Source organism: Chanodichthys erythropterus, chromosome 17 (genome assembly GCF_024489055.1).
Source record: "Chanodichthys erythropterus isolate Z2021 chromosome 17, ASM2448905v1, whole genome shotgun sequence".
NCBI lineage: Eukaryota > Metazoa > Chordata > Actinopteri > Cypriniformes > Xenocyprididae > Chanodichthys > Chanodichthys erythropterus.
The window spans coordinates 31,598,810-31,625,061 of NC_090237.1; the positions used below are offsets into that span (position 1 = coordinate 31,598,810).

At 37.1% G+C, this 26,252-nt stretch overlaps 1 protein-coding gene across 2 annotated transcripts in view; it reads left to right on the forward strand.

Annotated features, from left to right (window-relative positions):
* The window catches only part of fat3a (FAT atypical cadherin 3a), a 209,114-nt gene that overhangs the window by 139,756 nt on the left and 43,106 nt on the right, over positions 1 to 26,252 (forward strand). The window contains exons 9-15 of one of the 2 annotated variants that reach the window (XM_067365788.1): positions 8,413 to 8,552; positions 12,443 to 12,718; positions 14,120 to 14,330; positions 14,535 to 18,644; positions 22,616 to 22,812; positions 25,723 to 25,876; positions 25,955 to 26,188. In XM_067365788.1, the coding sequence (XP_067221889.1) occupies positions 8,413 to 8,552; positions 12,443 to 12,718; positions 14,120 to 14,330; positions 14,535 to 18,644; positions 22,616 to 22,812; positions 25,723 to 25,876; positions 25,955 to 26,188 (5,322 nt within the window). Of the gene's footprint in view, positions 1 to 8,412; positions 8,553 to 12,442; positions 12,719 to 14,119; positions 14,331 to 14,534; positions 18,645 to 22,615; positions 22,813 to 25,722; positions 25,877 to 25,954; positions 26,189 to 26,252 lie in introns of those variants that run through there. The other variant, XM_067365787.1, reaches the window with a different exon arrangement.

Consider the following 26,252-nt stretch of genomic DNA (forward strand, 5'->3'; position numbering starts at 1 on the left):
CTTTCTCTCTCAGCATGTCCAGGGCTCAACGCTAAGGATTATTTGGGAGAGATACAAATGAAATAAACAGTTCTTTACATTTTTTTTTTTTTTTTTTAGATAGATCTAAGGGTAGAATTCAGGTACAGAAATTGAATTATCAAATGTAAAATAACACTGCATAGTCTTCACCCGTGTTGTGGAAAGTTACTTTTAAAAGTAATGCATTACAATATTCTGTTACTCCCTAAAAAAGTAACTAATTGACTCTTCGCCAGGAGTTTGATTGACAAGCGATCTAACCAATCAGAATGCCAAATCCGCATTTTGTCCGACAAAGCAGTCAGGAGTTAGATGATTAACCTCAGTGGACTTGAACTTGAAAAATGGTGTGTATTGACGTCTTTCCGTGTTTGAAACAACATTCATTTTCATGTTCATTCATGTTTATTTGATGCTATAAATTAACTAGTAGGAAGAGATGATCGTTTCACGAGCCGCTTGAGCTGAGGCACTACAGAAATCTGTCACGACACATTAAAGAGACACAAAACGGTTTTTATTGTTCAAATTTCTTTAAAAAATACACAGTTTGAAAGCTGGGACTTTGTTTAATATCATAAGTAACCTGCTCTGCCTTGTCTGTCGACGTGTTGTCAGTGTCCTCTTTGCTCCGCGACGTATTTTTCACTGTGTGTGGCATGACAGCGCCATGGCTTGTCGGACAAAGCAACAGTAACTATGGGGGGGGGCGGGTCTTTGCGAAGGATCAGTTGCATTAGTTACAATTTATGAAAAGGAATATGTTACATTACTTTTGCATTTCTTTTTCTCACCTGCGCTGGGCTTGCTTGTTTGTTTTTTTAATAACAACAAAAAAAGTTATATTTTTTGGCAAATGTTTAGGCCCTTTAACACCAAAAGTGAAATGAATCCGCTTCAGGCTGAAGGAATTGCATATTTACGCCTGTACAGTAGAGGGCGCAGCTCAAACAATCAAGCCTTTCAGCTGTGCTGCCATTCAGGGGTGCGTTTCCCAAAAGCAACTATGGTTGCAAGTTCTGTAGTTTCTAACAGTTCAATGAAATTTATGAGCATAGTTAGCTAACAGTGCTTTTGGGAAACACACCCCTGGATTGCAGAACAATAGGACACAGGAGAAGTAGTAAATGAGTAAATGTATGCTCACATTCAGTCTACAACTAGTCTAGAATAACCATCATGTTTACTCAGCACACAACACCTCTGCACTTCCGATATCTCTCAAAATGGGGACCGGACAGCTGACAGTCAATAAATGGGAAAACAATGTAACTTGCGTTACTTCTTTGAAAAATTAACTCGGATATTTTGTTGTAAATTTAAAAGTAATGTTACTTTACTAGTTGCTTTAAAAAAAAAAAAAGTAATCTGATTACGTAACTCGCGTTACTTGTAATGTGTTACCCCAACACTGGTCTTCACTACTAAATTTAGATTACGAATGTTATTCAGATCAGCGAAGATCAGTGAGTGATTTTCTCTTTGTCTTTTGTTGTTTTATAAACATTAATGACAAACAGCAGCTGCTGTCACTTTAAGAACAAATGCACGGATCTAATATACTAATACACATGGTCTTCACTGGATGGTTACATTTACTTAAGACATTAGCTGTGTCCCAATTCAGAGGACTTCAAATGACATAACTTGCTTGGTTGTAATCTTTATTTCGAACTCAAGTTTGTTTTTTTTTAAAGAAAAAAAAAACAAACAAAAAAAAAACAAATAAAAGGAAAAAGAAAGAAAAAATATATATGTATAATAAAAAACAATTTTAACAAAATGTATATTGAGGAAAAAAAAACATATATAAATAATAAGTAAATAATCAATAACATAATAAACACAATTTTTTCAAAATAGTACTCAATCTGTTCGAAAAGGGATAGGTAGAAGCCATAGGCTTATTAAATCCTGCCCAAGTACTTCAAATCCAAATCCCAATCAAAACAGATAAATCCAACATATCATTTTAACTAACACAAAGATGCCAACCTACCATATGTAACAATTAATATAAGGAAGAACAAACCAAAACAAAAATGCAACATTGACAACAGCTAAGTTATCTCACTGTACTTATCAAAAATAAATGTCTTATACCTTTTTTAAATTGCAAGATATTTACACTTTCCTTGATATAATTATTCATACTATTCCACAAGATCACCCCACAAATTGAAATGCACATACTTTTGAATTGCTTTGTTCGAGCATTCTGCTGTTTCAAATTTAAAGCCCCTTTCAAATTATAACCCCCCTCTCTCTCTATAAACAGTTGTTGTAAGTTTACAGGCAGCTGTTTATTTTTTGCTTTATAGATTACTTGTGCGGTCTTAAATTCCACCATATCTTTAAACTTAAAAGTACGTAATTTTAAAAACAGTAAATTAGTATGTTCAAAATATTCTACTTTGTTTACTATCCTAATTGCTCTTTTTTGTATTGTGCTTAATGTTTGTAAGGTGGTTTTGTAGGTGTAGCCCCACACTTCAACACAATAATTCAAGTACGGCAAAACAAGTGAGAAATACAAAATATAAAGTGCTTTCTCATTCAACACATGCCTTGCTTTCCCCATTACTCCAATACTCCGTGCTACTTTTGCTCTGACATATTTAATGTGGGGTTTCCAGCAGATTTTGTGATCCAGAATCACACCCAAAAATTTATTTTCATATACTCTATCTATTTCAACATTATTAATAATTATTTTTAAATGTGTATCAATTTTATGATTTCCAAACAGCATACATTTTGTTTTATCTAAATTTATTGATAATTTATTTAAGTCAAACCATGTTTTTAATTTATTCATTTCTGCTGTGACCATCTCCAACAGCTGCTGCAAATTTGCCCCAGTACAAAATATATTAGTGTCATCAGCAAAAATCACAAATTTTACAAAATTTGTCACCCTACATATATAATTTATATACAAAATAAATAATTTGGGACCCAAAATTGACCCCTGTGGGACTCCACATATGATATCCAAGCACTGTGATCTATACTCTCCTATTTGCACAAATTGAAGTCTGTTACTTATGTAACTTTTCATCCAATCAAGTACAACCCCTCTTATACCATACTTCTCCAGTTTAGTAATTAAAAAAATGATGATCAATTGTATCAAAAGTCTCCAAAGGTCAAAACGAGCTTTGTTAAATGGGACAGTCTGCTCTAGCCTATTGGCATTTTAACATAATATTGTGCGTATTTGTCCATTCAATTGTGACTCTAAATAGTTTAAAATCACTTTAATGTTTAAATTGGCTTAAGTAGACTTAAAAACACATGGAAATGATAAACCGATTCATCGACAATTTCACTCAGTCAGTCGGGTCATCAGATAGTCCTTATTGTAGAGCCCTGATGTTTGTCTGTCTCTCTTTCTGCCCTTTTCTCTATTTCTCTGTCTGTCTGTTTGTCTCTGCATGTTTTTCTCTCTCTTTCTGTCTGTCTATTTGTCTCTTTAACCCCGTCTTTCTCTCTTTCACCTTCCGTCTGTCTTTCTCTCTATATATAAATTTATACAAGTTCAGCAGAACTGCTGTTGCTCTGTTGCTGTTTAACCATCAGCTAGCTCTGCTTTCCCATCATCCCTTGGTGTTGTGCTGTATTGCTTAAACATTATTGGTTGGGATGTGAATTTGGACACGTGTCTTGATACAAATGTGATTTAAATGTGTGTGTGAAATATTATTGTATGCATGTGTGTGCATAGTGTTTACTGTGCAGTGGCGATAATGGTTTAATTTGTGCTTCCATCCATGTGTGTATGTGAGTGTGTGTTTTGTTTATGAGGTACCTAAAACCCTTCTGGCGGTCGTTGACCCAGGCTTATCATCTGCGGCCTGATTAAATGCGTCATTAAACAGCCAATCGAGTGTGGATAAAGGTCAGGGGTCAACCCAGGGTTAGCTTGCCAGACGAGAGAGTGTGTGTGAGGACAGCGAGGGTGGACGGTGATGAATGAAAGGGTGTGTAAGTGTGCGTATGCATATGTAAGTGTATCTCTCCACCAGGTGTTACAGCAACAGGCGGCACGAGATGATTAATGCGCCCTGGGTAGAACGAGTGTGAAGAGGGAACATAACGCCCTGCCAAAACACACTTTCACCTCTGTTCACACGCGTCGGCGTTCAAACACACTGATGCAACAACCTGAACTACATCTTAAAGTGATACTTCACCTATAAATTACAGTTCTGTTATTATTTACTCACCCTCATGTCGTTCCAAACCTGTGTACCTTTTTGTTCTGTGGAGTGCAAAAGATTTTAGTCAGAATGGTGGAGCTGCTTTTTGTCATGCAAAGCAAATAAAGTCAGAAGGATTAGAAAAGCACCAGAAAAGCAGTGCACTATATATTCCATGTCTTCTGAAGTCATGTGATAGTTTTGTGTGAAAAACATAGGGATACACAAATATTAAAATTGAATCTGATACCAATAAGCCGAAAATTGTTTCCACGTTATTGCGATAATGGCCAATATTGTAATGCTACAGTACTTTGTTAAAGTCACCATGAAATCAAAATTTAAATGTATTTATTTATTATTTTTTAATGGAATTATTGCAGTATTTATTATAAATGATTTATCTGTGCACATCATATTTTTTATTATTTTTTTTTAATTCATGTGCCTCGTAATCTTGTATCAAAATATCTTCCCTCCCTCTTGCAGTTCATTTCTTCTCAAGGGCGGGGCAACCTGTCACTCACATGAGATCCACCAATAGCAAACCACAACCATCCAATCAATTCTCAAAGGACAAAATCAAGTCCCGCCCCACATTTGTTCTTTACAAAGAAGCCATTCACTTGGATATATGTCACAATAGGGAAGAAAAGACTATCACAACTTCTGTTTGATGCTGAAAAGATGTGGGCTCTTAATGGGAAAGTACTCTTCAGTAGTTTTGAATGGTAGTCTTCTTAAGTTTTTAATGGCCATAATCTATCATTGTCATTTTATGTGGTGCTAGAGAATGGCAAAGGTAATATTAAAATAGGGGGAATTTAATACTTATTTTTGGCCGATGAATATGGAATATCAGCTGATAATTAAAATAATGAAAAATAAATAAATTGTTATTAATAATTATATAAATAAAAAAATTATAATTTTAAAGAATTGACAGTATTGGATAAACAAAATTGTGCATCACTGTCTTGGCAAAATAGGGGGAATTAAATGCATATTATTGGCCAATGAGTATGGAATATCAGCTGATAATTAATATATATATATATATACTATCACAACTTCTGTTTGTAATATATATATATATATATATACTATATATCAACTTCTGTAATATATATATATATATACTAAACAACTTCTGTTTATATATATATAGGGTACAATGGGGCAAAAGGCGCCTTTGATTTTATTTTCCTCTAAACCACTAGATGGCACAAAAACTTGCCGCAGCACTTCCCTAAATATCCGCTTTCTAAAATGCACGTGCAAATTTGATCCTTGATGCGATCGCGGGCAGCAACGCAAAGTTTATTCTGAGGTAGTTTAATGTAATATTTGATGTTTTTTAAAATGTTGTTGATTTAGGTAGCAAATGAGAATCTATTATATTAATGTTTATATTTTCAGACAAAGGTCTTCTTAATGATTTTCAGTTTTGTTTGAGGTAATTCAAGCAACAGTTTTTCAATAACGGGAGAATATGTAAAAGTATGGTATTTGGGGTAAAAAGCGCCACCTGCTGTTGGGGTAAAAAGCACAATAATTAACATGATAATGAATAGCTGGCTGACTTTTCCATTTGTTGACGTGACATGGTTAGATTCAGATGGCAAATATCATATATCAAAGTAGGTATCCATCTTAGAGATAATACCCATATTTAATGAAACAATCATATTTAAAAATATATTAATCATATCATAATAATTTATTGTTGCTACTGTAAATACATATTAATATTATGGGATCTCTTTCAATGCTTTCAGAATCTTTACTTTTTAACCCTCTACTGCACACATGTTGATGGCACATGAAGAAAAAAATTTTTTTGGTTCATTTGGGAACATTTTATCGAACTTTCGTTACCTCAGGGCAATGTTGAATGGTACAGAGTCATAGAGAAAATTATCATCAAAATCAGTTATTTTATTTTTTTTAATTCAAGAAATAATTAAGTAAAAAGGGAAAAACACTTGAAAGACATTGATATATTGAATTTGATACATGCATAGGTCTGTATCATGTTGTGTGCTATGACATATAATGTACTTCATGTAATAATTCACTCTGTACGAAACTTACAATTTTTTCACATCACTTTGGGTGTTCCTACACACCCAGGAACCTTGCATCTTCCCTTCTTATAATACATTGTGGCCAATGAGAGGTACTGTCTAAAACCTCCTTGAAAAGTACCTCTTATCGCACAACGTTGCCCTGAGGCAACGAAAAGAAAAACTGAATTTCTGAACATGCAAAATAAAAAAAACTTAATAAAACCTGACAAATGGCTTCTCTACGCCTTTATACACGCACACATATTTTTTTATGTACAGTTCATGTCTTTTAAATAAGATTACTAAAGCAAATAATATTGCCTTCTTCTCAAACCATGTGCTCCTGTGACCATGTGTCAGAACAGGACGTCCCACCTCTTAATGGTGCTTGATATTGACTCCAACACCTTACTGGACTGTTATTTGGTACTTTCTCGACCTTTCAAATCATTTAAAGAAAAATTTACTAAACATGGGGCTTAAGAAAACTTTCCGCTGCCTGAGGGTTAAAGTAATTTTGTTTCTGTATTTTTAAAATGTATTTTTATATTAACATAGGCCTATTTTAATGACAGTATATTTATTGAACAAAAATGAATATAGTAAATAGTACAAACTTTGCTAAAGTGATTCTTTTCAACAAGTATTAACCTAGACATTATTAAAAAAATATTATTTTAGCTAAAGTATTTGTATGAATACTGTGTGCCTTTTACCCCATGTTTAGGGTAAAAGCCCCCCTCACCACCTCATACATTTATAAGATTTTTAAACAAAATTAAGCACTTTTATGATTTATTTTAACACAAAATCTGTTGCTCCACCAATGTTCAATACAAACATGTATATTTTTCTGGCAATCATACACTTTGAGAGTAGTGAAAATCACATTTTCTCTTAAGGTGTGCCTTTAGCCACGTTGTACCCTATTAATAATTATATAAAATAGAAATGTTAAAGGATTGACTATATTAGATGAACACTAATATATTGGTAATAAATATGCCTTTAAATATGCCACAAAAAGGCAGAGGGCATCACGATCGAAATCAATGATGCCAAACAGCTTTTATTATTGCATGTCATTTAACTAATCACGATGCCGCAGTGTTGAATATTTAGGTGTTTTTTTAGAGAGTTGAGATTTAATTATCATATGTCTTTAAAAGACGTTCATATGGACTACTGTATGGTGCATTTCGGAGCTTGACATCCCTTGGTCTCATTTATGTGGAAGAGTGTGAACATTCTGACTAACATCTTTTGTGTTCCATGAAAGAAAGACGGGTTTGCATCGGCATGAGTAAATATTCACAGATTTTTAATATTTATGTGAACTATACTTTATAGTCAACTTTTGTTGTGAGAAAACAGCTGTTTCTTTGATCTATATGTTTGTTGTCTCTTTTGTTGGCGTTTAATGGTCTATGTGTATGTGATTAGAGCTGATTCTGAGAGCTTTTTTGTGTATATGGGCGACTTGTGTTGTGTTAGACTGTTTGTGCACGTACATTGAGGAGTCTGTATAGAAATGTAAAAACAAAGTCATAGAAAATGGAGGAATCCTTTTTTGTCACTGTGAAGTAGCACATACATTACACATGTGAATAATTGTGTCTGAATATATTGTGTGAGTGTTTTGCATATGTAGGATGTGTGTGTGATATATATAATATATATTGCATGTGTGGGTTTTATGCATGTAAATGTATGTGCGTTACACACAGGGATGTGTGTTATGTGTCCATTGCGTATGTGTGGTGTGTTATGTGTTTGTTGTGAGTGAGTGAGTGAGTGTGTGTGTGTGTGGGTATAATGAGGAAATCCCATCCTACCTATGTTTTGAACTTTAAAACCCTGTAGCGCCCCCATTTGGTGTACATGAATATTGCAGTGGTGTGAATTTGAATCTCTGTGTGTGATATCTGTGTGTGTGTGTGTGTGTGTGTGTGTGTGTGTGTGTGTGTGTGTGTGTGTGTGTGTGTGTGTGTGTGTGTGTGTGTGTGTGTGTGTGTGTGTGTGTGTGTGTGTGTGTGTGTGTGTGTGTGTGTGTGTGTGTGATGTATCTGCAACGTCTAGAGAGTTCTTGTGGTTAATCACGTTTTCTCTTTTCATGTAAGGCGGTGACGTGGACAGTATGTTTGACGTTGAGAAAGGTGTCGGCACTATCGTCATCGCTAAACCTCTGGACGCAGAGCAGCGATCGTTTTACAACCTCACTGTGGAGGTTACAGATGGGACTAATATAGCGTACACTCAGGTAAACAAACACATACAGGTTTGTTTTTGTGAATTGTGGGGACATTCCATAGGCGTAATTGTTTTAAATAATGTACAAACCGTATTTTCTATCACCCTAAACCGACCATCACAGGAAACTGTGCACATTTTTACTTTCTCACAAAAACTCATTCTGTATGATTTATAAGTCTTTTGAAAAATGGGGACATGGGGTAATGTCCTCATAAGTCACCCTCTCCTATGTCATACCCATGTCATTATACAAATGTGTCCATTTATGTCACAAAAACACACACACACACACACTCTCTCTCTCACTCTCACAGACACACACACACACACACAAATAAAAACAAATAAACTTTGACACAAAGATGCTTAAGGTACTCCAACAACATGATAACGTTACTAGTACACAAATTATATTTATTTAATATTTTGTATTAATATTTTATTTGTGTAACTCATATTTATATGTAGTTAATATTTATATATATATATATCAGTATTTTTTTCTACTCGAATGCCAATATTTTATATTAATATTTTGTATTAATATATATTTATGAATATTTAGATTAATTACTATTTATAATCAGTATGTCTCTCCTCTCATACACCATTTTATATTTTTATTATATATTATAAAATAATATAATACATATTTTATTTATATACAGTAAATGTTTGTTTGTATGAATTTTTAAAATCAGGATTGCTTTCTACTCGTATGCCAATATTTTATATTAATATTGTGTTAATATAATTAATATATATATATATATATATATATATATATATATATATATATATATATATATATATATATATATATATATATATATATATATATATATATTATAATACTTATATAAATTAATATTAATGTATTTATATGAATTAATATTTATAGTCAGCATGTCTCTCCTAATAAACCTATATATATATATATATATATATATATATATATATATATATATATATATATATATATATATATATATATATATATATATATATATAATTCATATTTGTTAATGTTTATATAATTTATATGGTAACACTTTACAATAAGCTTCATTAGTTAACATTATTTAATTTATTAACTAACATGAACTAACAATGAGAAATACATTTATTACTGTATTTGTTATTCTTTGTTTGTGTTAGTTAATAAAAATACAGCTTTTTATTGTTTGTTCATGTTAGTTAACAGTGAAATAACTAATGTTAACAAATACAACATTTGATTTTAGTAATGTATTAGTAAATGTTGAAATTAACATTAACAAAGATTAATCAATGCTGTGTTGTTCTTTCTTAGCTCATGTAAACTAAAATAGTTAACTAATGTTAATGTACAATGGTAATACAATATGCCAATATTTTATATTTATATTGTGTTAATATAATTAATACTTTATTTATATGTATATTTATTATCAATATTAATATATTTATATTTATAATCAGCATTTCTCTCCACTCGTATGTCATTTTGAGCTTGTGATTAGAATTTGGCCAGGCACAATCTTAAAAGACCGCATAATGTTTCTTCCTATATCTTTTGGAGCAACTTTTGCTGTCTTTTAGGCAGTTTTGATGTCCAGGGAAGCAGCTCACTAAGTTCTGAAACAGACTTACAGTGTTTGTCTGCTTGACAGCAGCTGTTTAGTCGATGATTGATGCTGAAGTTTGATGGTGAGGGTTTGATTGATAGTTTCTGTCATCATTCATATTGCCTATCCCTCATGTCAAGGTCCCATCGGATTGATAGCTTCGTTGCCATGGATACAAGTCTTTGCAGTTTAATATGTCCATGAAGGTCAGAGTGTAAAGGACACGATCCATCCTGAAAGGAAAAAAAATGTGGGAGAGTGAGGAAAAATTAATGACTGATCTGTTTATCTTGCAGAGTAGAAGCTGCCGCAGTGTTTGGGGTGCGGGGGGAGACAGGAAGCGCTGTCACATTTATTCAGTTTATTCAATCACTATATATACAAAGTAAATTAACATATACACACTCATGCACAAGAACGCAAACACAAAAGACAACTCATTTAAATTCAGTCAACTGCATATTAAACAACACTTTGAGGACACACACTCTCTGTTACATGCAAATGCACTCATTTAAAAATACAAAAAACTACACACACACACACACACACACACACACACATGAACAAAGAGAGGGTCAGAGAAAGGACAAATGGAAAAGAAATTATGAAAGTGATTGTATTCTTCTCTAAGACTTGTTCTCTATTTTGAAAGCATCATCTCTTGCTCACTTTCATACACAAATATACATTCGTTCTCGGTCTGCGACACACACACAGATGGATCTCAGCGTGTCTCTGCAAGGGCGAGTGTGAGACGGAAGTACACGTCTGTTATTACTTTATAATTAGATCAGCTAACGCAGTTCGATCACAGAAACACAATTGTGTGTGCTCACACTGCCTGCGTGCTCTGACGACTGCTGTGGCTATTAATACAAGTTAGCGACAACTGAGAACTTGCGTCAGCCAAATTGTTTGAATTTCACCATTCAGCATTCAACTTCAATTTGTGCGTACACTCATGGTGTCTTCACTTCGTTGCTTACGTGTGGTTAAACTCGCACAATGTGACAAGGATTTTTTTTTTGCTCAACGGTCAATCATTCACAATATGACCATTAATTTGTACTTAGTGGTATTTTAGTATTATTTCTATACTATTGTAGTAAGTATTCATATTTTGAATGAACTTTTATTTTTTATATTTTCAGTTTTCATTTAATGTAATTGTTTCTTTATTTTTATATTTGTAATTACCTTTATTTTTATTCACTTTAGTCATTTTAACATTTCAACTTATCTTATTTCAGTGAGTTGCCAAGGCAACATTTTTAACTTTCTAAGTTTTTCATATAAAATATTTATATTTTATTTCATCTATTTTTTAATAGTTTTAGTGCAACAGTTCAGTCCATATGGAAATTGATTTTGAACAATAACATAATAATATTTAAAGAGAGAACTACTGTGAGCTACAGGGTTGTTAAACGATGGTTTTTGCTTCTGCTGAAGCTGTCAGCCCTCATTATTTCAGCTTATTTTTAAAATGAGTTTAACAGTGGAATTTCTGATGGAAAACTACATTACCCATGATGCTGTACAGAAAATTACACCAATCAGAGAGTCGAAAAAAGCAACATGCTCCAAAAGATCTCATTAGCTCCGCCCACTCCCTTGAAGCACTGCGAATTATGTAATTGAGTGAATCTCAGTACGCTCTCAAAATATTGAAATTTTTGTATATATATATATGCATATTTTGCTTATAAACTAAAAAAATATTGTTTTTATACATGAAATCAACATTTGTAAATGAATTATGCTGCTCGCAATACTTCATGGGGTTGTAGTTCTTTCCCTCACTAATGCCATTAACTAACGCCATCCTTCACATCAAAGTTTGTAATGTTGTGGGTAACACTTTAGTATAGGGAACACATATTCACTATTAACTATGACTTTTCCCTCAATAAACTCCTAATTTACTGCTTATTAATAGTTATTAAGGTAGTTAAGTTTAGGTATTGGGTAGAATTAAGAATGTAGAATATGGTCATGTAGAATAAGGCATTAATATGTGCTTTATAAGTAATAATAAATAGCCAATATTCTAGTAATCTGCATGCTAATAAGCAACTTGTTAAGAGACCCTAAAATAAAGTGTTACCGTGTTGTGATTCACCTCAACTGGTTGGCTTGGTTCATGCCTTATAACTCTTTTATAAAATCACTATGAGAAAATTAATGAAAAAATACTTCTGAAACCATTGCCGCTGAAGGGTGTGGGATTTGTTGCACTCTATTTTATGTTGTCTTGCTGTGTTTTTTTTTTCGTTTTTTTTTACAGGTCCACATTACAGTTTTGGACAACAACGACAACCCGCCTGTTTTTTCCCAGCCCACCTATGACATCACAATCACAGAGGACACACCCCCGGATACGGAGGTGGTTCAAGTGTTGGCATCTGACCGTGACGAGCGTCACCGTTTGACGTTTAGCCTTCAGAGCAGCGTTGACCCCAGCAGCATGCGCCTCTTTCGCATCGACCCTAACAGCGGAATCATCTACACGGCTCGCAGATTGGACCACGAGAGCCGAACACAGCACATCCTCACCATCATGGTAATTCAGACAAAGCTTTCTTAATAATCACATAGATATTTTGAACATACTGCATAAAAGTTATGGTGACATTAATGTGCAACCACATTAAAACACATTAATGCATTAAGTGTAAAACATCAAAGTTGTCAAAAAATCCCTGTTCACATGGATTCGGAAAAATGCTAAACATACATATGAACATAAAACTTAAATTGTTCTGTAAATGAATGTCTGAAACGCAGAATGTCCTGTAAATGAATGTCTGAAACGTTTTTTTTTTTTTAGTTGAAAAATGTGTCCTGTAAATGGCTCTTAAAACCACCCAGAAATGCATAGCAATGTCCTGGCAACCATTATTTTATTTTATTTTATTTTATTTTATTTTATTTTATTTTATTTTATTTTATTTTATTTTATTTTATTTTATTTTATTTTATTTTATTTTATTTTATTTTATTTATTTTATTTTATTTTATTTTATTTTTATTTTTATTTGTTTATTTTATTTGTTTATTTTATTTTGTTTTTATTATTTTATTTTATTTTATTTTTAAAGTACTTTACTTTCTTTAATTAATCCATTTTCAAAAGTATAAAGACTTAGACCTGTAAGCAGCCTCATTGATAAATAGATATCACATCGTGTCTACATATGATTTTTTAAATGTATTTATTTAAATTTATTTTAAATTTATTTTATTTTTTTTACCAAATAAACATTTTATTTGATTTGATTTATTTTATTATTTTATTTTATTTTATTTGAGAGACAATGTAACCCTCAATAGATAGATAAATCAAGAGAGGTATCTGATTAGTGTTTGTAGTGTATTCCTGCAGATTTGCCTCCCTCCTCTCTCTTTCTCCTCTCCATGCTTGAGTGCTGGTATGACAGGAACAGGAGATTGCTCCTTGTGCTTTGGCAGCCGTCACTAGTTTAATGTCGTCTGCACCTGTGTCGTTTCTCCACTGTGATCTAATTATTGATCTGATCTGTATCACTCCTTGTTTTCACACTCCCCTGACGAGGCTGAGAGACAGTGTGTGTCATATCTAATAAGCACATGGATATTTCTGCTGCCTGCAAACAGATGAAATTTGTTATTATAATCCAGAGAGAGATGTTATCCACTCCGTCTGGCAGTGAGCGAGTTTGAGTTTGTTTTCTGTGTGTGTGTGTGTGTGTGTGTGTGTGTGTGTGTGTGTGTGTGTGTGTGTGTGTGTGTGTGTGTGTGTGTGTGTGTGTGTGTGTGTGTGTGTGTGTGTGTGTGTGTTGCTCTTTGTTTGTGTTGGATATTGCTATCTATCTTAGACAGGGAAATCGTTTTTGTTTCTAACCTCCCTCTCTCTTTATTTCTCTCCAACATTCTTGCTTTCTTCTTCTTTTTTTCTTCTTCTTTCTTTTTTTTTCCATACTAGGTGAAAGATCAAGAGTTCCCATACAGACGTAGCCTTGCTCGTGTCCTGATCGGTGTAGAGGATGTGAATGATCATGCCCCTCTTTTCACCATGGTGATGTATGATGGACAGGTGTATGAATCAGCTGCACTGGGATCAGCTGTTCTCACTGTGACTGCACTCGATAAGGACAAGGGTCAGAATGCACAAATCAGTTACAGCGTTGACTCAGGTATGCACACGCTCACATACACTAGTCTGGACACACTTCACTGAATGGACACACTTAACTTGTCTCGTTAATTTGTCTCATGTTCTCAAGAACATGTGCTCAAGAATATGAAGATATGAACATATTTTCCATAATTTTAATATCAGTATATTTGTAAGATCTTATTTTTCTTACACACTTTTTTTTCTCTCTCTTTCAATTTAGGGAATACAGGAAACACATTCCGGATTGATCCTGTTTTAGGCATCATCTCTTTGGCTCGGGAGCTGGACCTGTCAAACATTGGTCACTACGTCTTGTCTGTCAAAGCAACTGATAATGGTTCTCCAGCATTATCGTCAACAGCTGTCGTACGAATCGCAGTCACCTTGTCCGATAACGCCGGTCCCAAGTTTCCCCAAAATGAATATCAGGCGGAAATATCAGAAGGTGTTGCCATAGGAACTTCAGTTGTCACAGTAAACGCTCTAAGTCTGTCCACCCTTACCTACGACATTCGCCATGGCAATGGTCATAGGACTTTCCGCATCAACCAATACAGTGGGGTGATCACTACACAGAAATCACTAGACTTTGAGACAGTCTCCTCCTATGTACTAATAGTCACTGCAAGTAACATGGCTGGACAGGCCGCAAATGCTACAATAACAGTTACAGTTCTCGACCAAAACGACAATGCACCAGTGTTCCAACAGCTGCATTATCATGGAAGTATCAGTGAAGGCGCTGGGATTAACAGTGTTGTGCAGAGTGACAATGGACAACCACTGGTCATACGAGCAACCGACGCTGACCGCAACCATAATGCCCTGTTAGTGTACCAAATCTTGGAAGAATCTGCTAGGCGCTTCTTTGCAGTAGATGCTGGGACTGGATCCATAAGGACAATTGCTCAGCTTGACCATGAAACCACACCTACATTCCGTTTCCATGTTAACGTCCGAGATAGTGGGCATCCTCAGCTCTCAGCTGAGCGGCCTTCAGAAGTTACTATTGAAGTGCAAGATGTTAACGACTGCCCTCCTAAATTTTCCCAGGATTCCTATGAAGCTGTCCTTTTGCTCCCAACTTACGAAGGTGTAGAAGCCCTACAAGTTTTTGCTACAGATCCCGATGGTAATGGCCAATCAGAGCTCACCTACTCATTGACAGACGGCAGCTTAGAACATTTCAGCATTGAGCCAAGCACTGGATTGCTGACTGTGAGAAACAGTACATTTAGCAAAGAACGATTTCGCTTTAACATCCGTGTTTCAGATGGACGCTTCTCTAGCACTGCTCTGGTTACCGTCCTGGTACATGAGGCTCTTGACAGTGGGCTGGCTTTTACTCAAAATGCCTACAATTCGAACATTGAGGAAAACAATGACAATATAACAACAGTTGCTGTGGTTACAGCACTAGGGAACAAGTTGAATGAACCACTGCGCTATACTTTGCTGAATGCAGGTGGGAAATTTCGCATCAGGCCAACTTCTGGTGCCATTGAAACTGTTGGAGTCCCATTGGACAGGGAAGAGAAGGAGGAATATGGGCTGTTGGTACAAGCAGGCCGCGAGGAAGATCGTCTCCGTGTTGCAAGGGCGCTGGTCCGAGTTCAAGTCACCGATGTCAATGACAATGCTCCTGTTTTTGTTGGATTGCCATACTATGCTGCTGTGCAAGTAGAAGCAGAGCCTGGGACAGCAATATTTCGAGTGACGGCAGTAGACCGGGACAAAGGACAAAATGGAGAGGTCAGCTACTTTCTACAGGATGAACTGGGACATTTCGAGATGGACCGTGTGAGCGGCGAGCTTCGCTTGCGAAGAGCTTTCGAGGCTGATCTCTCCAGTGTGGAATATCAGGTTCTGGTGTTCGCCCGTGACATGGGAACACCACCTCTGTCATCTTCAGTCACTTTTCCCGTTACAGTGGTAAACAGAGCAATGCCAGTATTCGACCGACCATTCTATTCTGTAAAAGTGAGCGAAGATGTACCAGTATGGACTCCAATTCTGGGAATAAATGCCAGCAGCCCTGAAGGCCAGAGTGTCCTTTACACAATCAAGCACGGCGACCCTGGAACGCTCTTCTCCATTGGATTTGACACAGGGGTCATTAGTGTCATCGCTGCCCTCGACTATGAGACCAGCCCTGCCCACAGACTCATCGTTAGAGCAACAGACTGCCTCACAGGTGCTCGCGCAGAAGTGGATGTTGAAGTTACTGTTTTGGATGTCAATGACAACCCTCCAGTCTTTGAGCAGCCCTCATACAAAGCCGTCATTTCAGAATCTGCCATGATTGGCACTGCAGCCTTGCAGGTGCTCGCAACAGACAATGACTCCAAGAAAAATGCAGCTATACGGTACCAAATCATTCCAGACCATACCAACAGCACTGACCACTTCCACATTGACAGCAGCAGTGGTCTAATTCTGACCGCTCGCTCCCTGGACCATGAGACCATCCAACGTTATGTGTTTCTTGTCAAGGCAACAGATAATGGCTTTCCCCCACTGAGCAGCGAAGTGTGGGTCACAGTCGATGTTACAGACACCAACGACAACGCTCCAGTGTTTAACCAACTTCTATATGAAGCCTCAATCAATGAGTTGGCACCCAAAGGGCACTTTGTTACATGTATACAGGCCTCTGACGCAGACCGCTCAGACGCAGAGCGCTTGCAGTATGGCCTAGTGTCTGGGAACGAAAAGATGTTGTTTGAGCTAGATGCCGCCTCCGGTGTCCTCACCCTGAGTGGTCAGCGACGCATGCAGCGCATGCCTTCTGCCATCACCCTGAACGTGAGCGTTTCAGACAGTGTCTTCACCAGTACGGCGCAAGTGCATGTTAGAGTAGAGCGAGCTAATCTGCATGCCCCCCAGTTCACCCAGGGCATGTATGAGGCCGATGTGCGGGAGAATGCTCCAGCGGGATCAAAGGTCATCTTGATCAGAGCGCAAGATGCTGATCCTGGACCGTTTGGGGATGTGAGGTATGTGCTGCTCTCAGATACTGCTCGAGACTTGTTCAGTATTGATGGCAGTGGACAAATTACAACTCTTGAACGTCTGGACCGGGAAGAAAGAAGTGAGATGGTGCTGTCCATTGCGGCTGTGGATGCAGGTGGCCGATCTGGATATTGCAGTGTCCGGGTCACTGTACTAGACGAGAATGACAACACTCCACTGTTTGGCGCCACAGAGTACCATGCAAGTGTGCGATCTGAGGTTGAACCAGGTACCCTAGTGACGCAAGTGCAAGCTTGGGATGTAGATCAAGGTGCCAACGGACAAGTGAGCTACAGTCTGTACAGTGAGGCCAGTCTGCAGGTTACTGAACTTCTGGATATCGACCCAGACAGTGGCTGGGTTGTCACCAAAGGCAACTTTGCCTCTTTGCGTGGGTCTGTACTGTCCTTTTTCGTTAAAGCCTCTGATGGAGGTGCACCTGTTAGACATTCCCTTGTGTCAGTCTACATACATGTTTTGTCCGCGGATGCCCACATACCTTCCTTCAGCCAACCACAATTCTCCTTTACTGTGCCAGAGGACATGCCTATTGGTTCTTTGCTGGGAGCGGTGCATTTACACACCTCGACTAGCCACTCTTCCTTACCAGTAAGCTTCTCAGCAGTGATTGGACAGACTCCAGAGAGTAACAGTGATGGAGTGTTTGTGGTAGACAAAGAAAGTGGCATGATCAAACTAGACAAAGCACTGGACCGAGAGCTGACACAGGCCTATCATTTTAAAGTGATTGCAATGTTGCAGCAGGGACGGTTGGATGCTGTTTCGGCTGTGGATGTAGAGGTCAAAGTACAAGATGTCAATGATAACAAACCTGCGTTTGAGTCAGATACCTATGAAACGTCAGTCACAGAGGGTCTTTCTCCTGGAACTAGGATTCTTCAAGTGCGAGCTTTGGATCCTGATTGGGCAGCTAATGGTCAGGTAACATACAGTCTTGCTCCACCTGGGTTGCTTGGAGGCTCTGGCGGTGAGGACATTGAAGAGCATGGTGCCTACTTTACAATTGACAGCAGCTCTGGTTGGATATCAACACTGAAAGGGCTGGACCATGAACAGAGCCCAGCCCACAGTCTTACAGTCTGGGCATTTGACCTTGGAGATCCCGCTAGCCAATCATCCTCAACTACTATAACTATAGCAGTGAGCGACTCCAATGACAATGTACCACAGTTTCTTCAGCCCCACTACTTCGGAAGTGTACGTGAGAGTGATGCACCTGGTGAAGTGGTGGCAGTACTTAACACAAGGGACAATGACAGCTCACCTGGAAACCGACAAGTCACCTATCATATTACAGGTAAGAATTTTTTGGAGCTGGCAAAAAAATGTTCACTGCATGACCCTCTACACTGCAGAAAAGTTTTCCAGTTAAAATATTTCAAAAAAACTTTGAAACAAGATACATTTTCTTGAGAAGCAACACTGAGTAAGATATTCAAGGGATAGTTCACACAAAAACACCAGTTTGACTGATTGACTTCTGTGGTACACAACAGAAGATATTTTGAAAAATGTTTTTTTTTTTGTTCATACAATGAAAGTCAGTGGGGATCAGTGTTGTTTTTGGATGCTATTGACTTTCATTGTATGGACAAAAACCATTCAATATTTCTCAGAATGTCTTTTAGTTCCACAGAAGAAAAAAAAAGTATGGGTTTGGAATGACAATGAGGGTAAGTTAATGATGACAGATTTTTATTGTATGCATTTATTTATTTATTTTTGGCTATTTCATCTACACCCATTTACATGTACATAAAATCAAGCAACAACCATGCAGTCTCCTTGGACAAACATCGGTTCCAGCTTGACAATGCCCCATACACAAGAAATCATCCATAAAGAAATATAGAGAGAAGACATACTGCCTTTTCATGCACAAGGTTTTGAAAAATGTTCAACAAGCACATAGTTTTGGTGCCCTAATACTTTTTACCATGTAGTATAACTCTGAATGTGTGCTCTCAATCTAAACATAGCCTGATTTTCTGAAGCCCTGTTCTGCATGTAAGCATAATGTAGAACAACGCTATTATGGAATGTCAGAAGTCCACAGTAATTACACCTCATTCATCCTTTCCTGATAATGGATTATTTGCTCTAAGGCTACTCGCTGGATTTTGCGAGAGGACGCAGACTTGCTTCTTGCTGGAGAGTAAAACCACACTCATTTTATAAGGATTTTACTAAAGCTGTGATGCAGCTGCATGCAAATTATACTGGTGCGGATTTGCGATAGGCAAGTGCATCACTTCACTTCACGAAACATAATACATTGACATTTCCGAAAGCAGTAGTTTAGGTGGATAGCGTCTTTCAAAAGGGCAAATATAAACCTCCTCCTTATCAGTATCTAGCTCAGCCAGCTTTAAATATACTTTTATATTCAGGCAGTGTAGAACACCTTGCTTGGTGACAAGAAACAGATTGCACACACAATCACACACATACACACCTTGCACATGCTCCTAAGCAGCACACGCTTGTAAATTAGGTGCTCAAAAACTCATAACATTGAATTAGGGAGCTGCCTTGTTCTATAATTCATGCTTTTTCACACACACGCACACATACACACAAACACAGAAACACACTTCTTGGCCTGAACAGAATTTCGATTAAGCTCAACCTTTATGCTGTGATCATGATTTAGACTGTGCTGCCACCAGCAGGAGCAGTATTTTTAACAAGATTTACCACACACAACAAACACATAGACAGAGGCTCTGACTCTTAACTAAATTGCAGCCCACAGCATTGAAACTAAAGTAAACATTTTGACACTAGCAGTTGTTTAGTTGTTAATTGTTGGTTGCATTGCACCAAGAATTGATTTCTGAATATTGTCTTCTCTGTCGTGTCTAAATATCTAGTTATATAATAGTAATATAAATAAATAACAAGTAATATATAAAAACCTGTAGAAAATATATTTATCTAAACACGCACTACTTGTTAGAGCGCCCGCCTCCCATGCCTGCGGACCCCGCTTCGAGTCCCACTTAGAGAGGGCGGTTCGAACAGGAGGGGTTACGTTGGTGCCGTGACCCGGATGGGAGTGAGGTTTAGGGGGGTGAGTGTAACGGATGTAGGCTGGTAAGAGTTGTGCGTGTAAACCTCACTCCCTTGATCTCAAGAGGTGCTCTAGCGGCTAATGCTAGAGACCATGGTCTTTAGCCTCCCCCAGGGTTCAAGTCCCACTTGGAGCAGGCGGTTCGAACAGGAGGGGTTGTCAATGACTTTAGAAAGTCATACATATTTGAATTTTTATATTTGAGAAAACTATCCCTTTAATTAAATCATAGCCCACAGCATGCAAACTAAAGTAACTTTTGTGTTTAGCCCTTGTTTAGCTGGCATGTGTTCTACTGAGAATTGGTCTCTTTCCTTCTCTCTCTCACAGACCCTCTTCGCCTGTCTTCTTCCCTAAAGTCCACACTTTCATAATGTTTAAATCCTCTAGTTCAAGACAAACTCAAAGGTCAAACAGACTCTAATACACTTCTCACCGCCCAGCGGCACAAACTGGCTCAAAGAACTGCACACCGTATCATAATACACACCAGAGGGAAAGAAAGAGACAAATATACAAACAGATTTGCGCTACCCGAACATCTTTACTCGACTTAGGAAACGAGAGCATTATGGGTAAATTCACCTCTCAGGGTATTTTACTGCTGTGTTCAACAGAGCACAGAGCAATTAAACAGTAAATAATGACTCTATGGTAGTTAATTAGATCATTTGAACTTTTATTTAGAGGTTCTTCAGTGAAAGTCGTTTAAGGGTTCATAAAGGATATCTTAAACTGTGTTAGACCAGCAAACTGCATATATCCTTTTAACAGCAGTGCCGAATATCCTCACCGTAACAGCTAAGATTCAACAGCCGTTAAATAGCTCTTCATGTTGCTGTCTTGTAAAGGTGAAAGTTCACTACAGAAACACTAATTGACCAGAACTGACATTAAATGGCTTTAAAAACATCAGTTCAGTTTAATTGCTTAACAAGAAGTAATAAATATGCTGTTTGAGAGAAATATTTTATGCATTTGTATATATATATATTTTTGCTTTTTCTTCTTATTTTTGTGCTTTTATTTTTCTCCAAGCATCTATTCATTAATAACAAACATTTAATGTATCTTAAGAATATTTTTAAACACTTAAAAATGACTCGCTATCATTGCATTATATTATAAACTACCATTTAAAAGTTTGGTGTCATTTCAATGTTTTTGAAAGAAGTCAGTAAAAACAGTAATATTGTGAAATATTATTACAATCTATTAGAATGTATTTGAAAATGTAATTTATTCCTGTGATCAAAGCTGAATTTTCAGCATCATTACTCCAGTCTTCAGTGTCACATGATCCTTCAGCAATCATTCTAATATGATGATTTGATGCTCAAGAGACATTTATTATTATTATCAATGTTGAAAACACCTTAATATTTTAGTAGAACTACCAATATATTTTTTTCAGGATTATTTGATGAACAGAAATTTGTGTTTATTTGAAATAGAAATCTTTTGCAACATTTTAAAGGTGTTTACTGCCACATTATATGCACTAAATTGCATTACACATAGCAAAGGTTTTCGAGCTATTGCTTATAAAGCACAGAAAAAGCAAGCAGTTTGTCAAAGTCATGCTAAACAGTCCTTCAGCCCAATGAGCGAGAGCGTGGGATGAGAGAAATGAAGTCGGAAGGCGTCCAGGCCTTTGTTGACGCGTCTCTGATAGAATCTGTTCTGTGTTATCAGCCCCCAGCTGAGTTAAATTACACTCTTTATTAGATGAATAAGGCAGAGTGTGTTTGTACTATGAGTGTACAGTAATTGGATGCTTGTCAACGCGGCTGCTTTGATTATAGAGTTGTTTCAATTTAACTCTCGCTCAGTTTCTCATTCTCATTTTTTTCTCTCTTTCCACCTCTGTCTGCTTGAGGTTTAAAAGATGACCTGTCCTAATGAGCCAGGCAGGACTGTAGTCCGTGTGATAAATCAGGAAGGCTGTTATGAGGACGTAATTGATGGCAGTGCTGATAATTTAAATGTGAATATAAAGAACTGATTATTACAGTTCATACTAATGAGTGTGCCATCATTGAGAGGACTAATGGAGGTTATTAAGACATGCAGATAATCCTGGAAGTGAGCGTGTGTTGTGTTACAATTGGTAGTGGATTTTATTGCTACTTAAATTGTCACAGACTATTGAGAGATTAACTGTCCGGTGTAATCTCTTCTGTGTGTGTGTGTAGGTGGGAACAGGGGTGGCGTGTTCGCTCTAGGTCTGGTTCAGGGAGAGTGGAAGCTGTACGTTAAACGACCATTAGACCGTGAGGAACAAGAACGCTACCTTATCAATGTCACGGCGACCGACGGACTCCACGTTTCCATGGCGACCGTAGAGGTCATGGTCATGGACACCAACGATAACAGCCCTGTCTGTGACCCAGTAAGTAAAATATTTAACCCTATAAATCGTATTGCATCATATTTGATATGCCTCTAAATTATCAAAACCTGTTGTACACATGTCCTCTGTCATCTGATTGATAGGTTATACTTTTTTTGACAAGTCAAAAGCTGTTTAGTGCAATTATAAAAACCAGTCAGGTCGTGGTACACTTGGCGTTTTAAGGCAGGAACACACCAAGCCGACAGTCGGCCGGCGGGCAGTGTTTGTTCGTCGACGACTGAGTTATCTCAGTGTGTTCCGCACCATCGGCTGAAGTTGGTCCTTGTCTGCTTTTTTTCACCTGATTTGACAAGTTGAATCGGCGTCGGAGCTCGTCGGTCAGTCGGGCCATCTGATCATTCTGATTGCTGTTCAGCTACTGCCACCTGCTGGTAAGGAAAGGCATTTCATCTTATGCAGGCGCAGAACAGACATGTTACTTGGCCGTCGGCTGTCGAGCATCAGTTTGGTGTGTCAGGCCAACTTTGGACCCAGACGCTGCCGACGTGAGCCAACCTCGCAGTCTGCTTTCGTCGCCACTAGTTTGTTGCTGTCGGCTTGGTGTGTTCCGGGCTTTACTGTGAAATCTTTACAGAAGTGAACTGTAAAGTATATGTAAAGTACATGTACATGTATGAATGCATATTTTGTCTAAAGTTTCAATAAATTGTTCTATTTAAAAAACAAATTCATATGTCAGGCTTTATAGGGTTAAAGTTAATTCGGGGAAGTATGTAGCTGTCATCAGAGTTGGTTTCCCTGCTGTTTTTTAGTTGGTTCAAAATCTAATTAGTGCATTTTTGAGGATGTTTGCTTGAAAGTTTTGAATCTACATGGCAAACATCAATGATTACAAGCCAAAGCCAGGAATATTTTTGGAACCAGTGAGTCCACTTACGACAGCCAAGAAGTTCAGGGGAAATGATGTATGAGCGTAAAACATGACCTTGTTAAAATGAGGTCAAGCAGAAAATTAGGTCAGTCTGTTTAGCAGGGGGCATTTAGGTCAAGTTTCAAAACTTAGTGAGCTACTGATAGCTATGCAGCATTTTTGAGCATTATAGGTACATAATTTTTAATTTTGGGGAAAATCAATAATGTACATACATAAATGAAATATTTCACATTTTTTGTACTGTTTATAGTTGCATTTGAATTACAGTATAATGTGCCTACTTGCCCAAAATGATTTCAAATCAAAGCATTAAGTGCACTTATAATGGCCAAAACATTCAAATCAAATGTAAAGGCATGCCAATGATGGCCAAAAATGATCACATTGAAAGTTTGAATGTGCCTACAATAGCCAAAAGCATGTGAATGCAACTATAGTGTCCAAAAATGTTCAGATACTCAAATGTGCTCACGATGGCCCAAAACAATTAAATTGGGGGTTCATGCATGCCTATAATGGTAACGATTGAATTGAACATTTGTATGTTCCTATGATGCACCTATGATGGCCAAAAATGATCAAATTGAAAGATTGATGCACCTATGATGGCCAAAAATGTTCAAATCAGCTGTTCAAATAATTGAAATGATTTGCAAATGATGGCCAGAAATGATCTAACTGAACATTTGAATCTACCTACTATGGCCAAAAATGTTTGAATGCTCCTATCTTGTCCAAAAACGATAAAATGACTATAATGACCGAAAATTATCTAACTGAATGCGTCTTTGATGGCCAAACATGTTTGCATGCACCAATGATGGCCAAAAATTATCACATTGAACGTTTGAATGTGCCTACAATGGCCAAAAGCATGTGAATGCAACTATAGTTTCCAAAAATGTTCAAATCAGATATTCAAATGTGCCCACGATGGCCCAAAACAATTAAATTAGGTGTTCATGCATGCCTAAAATGGTCAATAATGATCGAATTGGACATTTGAATGTTCCTATGATGCACCTATGATAGACAAAAATGATCATATTGAAAGTTTGATGCACCTATGATGGCTAAAATTGTTCTAATCAGATGTTCAAACAATTGAAATGATTTGTAAATGTTGGCCAGAAATGATCTAACTGAATGTTTGAATCTACCTACTATGGCCAAAACCGTTTGAAAGCTCAAATCAACTCCATAAAAAAGATGGTAATGACAAAAAAATTATCTAAATGAATGTGCCTATGATGCCCAAACATGTTTGCATGCACCTGTGATGGCCAAAAATGTTCAAATCAGATGTTCATACATGCCTATAATGGCCAAACTGAACATTTGAATGTACCTGCAATGGTCCAAAAACATTTTAATGCATGTATGATGGCCAGAAATGTTCAAATGTGTATATAATGGCCAGAAATGATTGGCTTTTGAACTTTTGAAAGTGACCGTGAAGGCCTGAAATGTTTGCATGCACTTGTGATGGCCAAAAACGATCAAATAAGATGTTTCTGTGCCTATAATGGCCAAAAAATATTGAATTGAATGTTTGAATGTTCCTATGATGCACCTATGATGACCAAAAATGTTCAAATCAGATTTTTAAAGTGTGCTTACAAGGGTCAAAAACATTCAGAACAAAGCATTCAACACCTATGATGGCCAAAAACATTCTTACATGCCAATGAGGGTCACATTTAAAGCCCAAAAATGTTTAAATGCACCTGTGATTGCTCAAAACAATTAAATCATGTTTTTACGTGCTTATTATGGCCAAAATGATTGAATTGAACATTTGAATGTTCCTTTGATGCTCTTAAAATGTTCAAATGTGCATATGATGGCCAAAAATGTTTGAATTAAGTGGTCAATATACGTACTGTGGACAAAAATGATTGAATGCACCCATGATGTTCAAAAACAATTAAATTACATGCTCAAATGTGCCCACGATGGTCAGAAGCGTTTTGTTAAGCTGATGTCCGTAATGAGTGTGTTTGTGTCTGTAGGCCATGTATTCAGTGTCCGTGTCTGAAGACGTCCCCTTGAATAAGCAAATCCTCCAGGTCAAAGCTACAGACGCTGATGTGGGCTCAAACGCACAGATCCAGTTCTCCCTGTTCGGTTCTGGAGCAGAAGATTTCATCATACATCCACACACAGGTTTGTGAGTCATTGGGTTTAGAGACGTTCTGTTCTTATTGTTGATGTTTGCTTACAAGTCTCTTTCTCATGCTGCAGGCGAGCTGAGGACAGCCATGTCACTGGACCGTGAAAAGGTTGCGCGGTACTCTCTGGTTGCCCGTGCGACGGACGGCGGCGGTTTGTGGTGTGAAGCTGAGGTGATGGTGGTTCTCTTGGACGTGAATGACAGTCCTCCGATGTTTAGCATGCCCCATTACACCGTTAGCATCTACGAGAACACCGCCACTAAAGCTCTGCTGACCCGAATACAAGCCATTGACCCTGATCTGGGTAGGAGCATGTCATTTTGATACATTTGAGTTTTGACGGCATGAAAAATGTACCATTTTAGTTA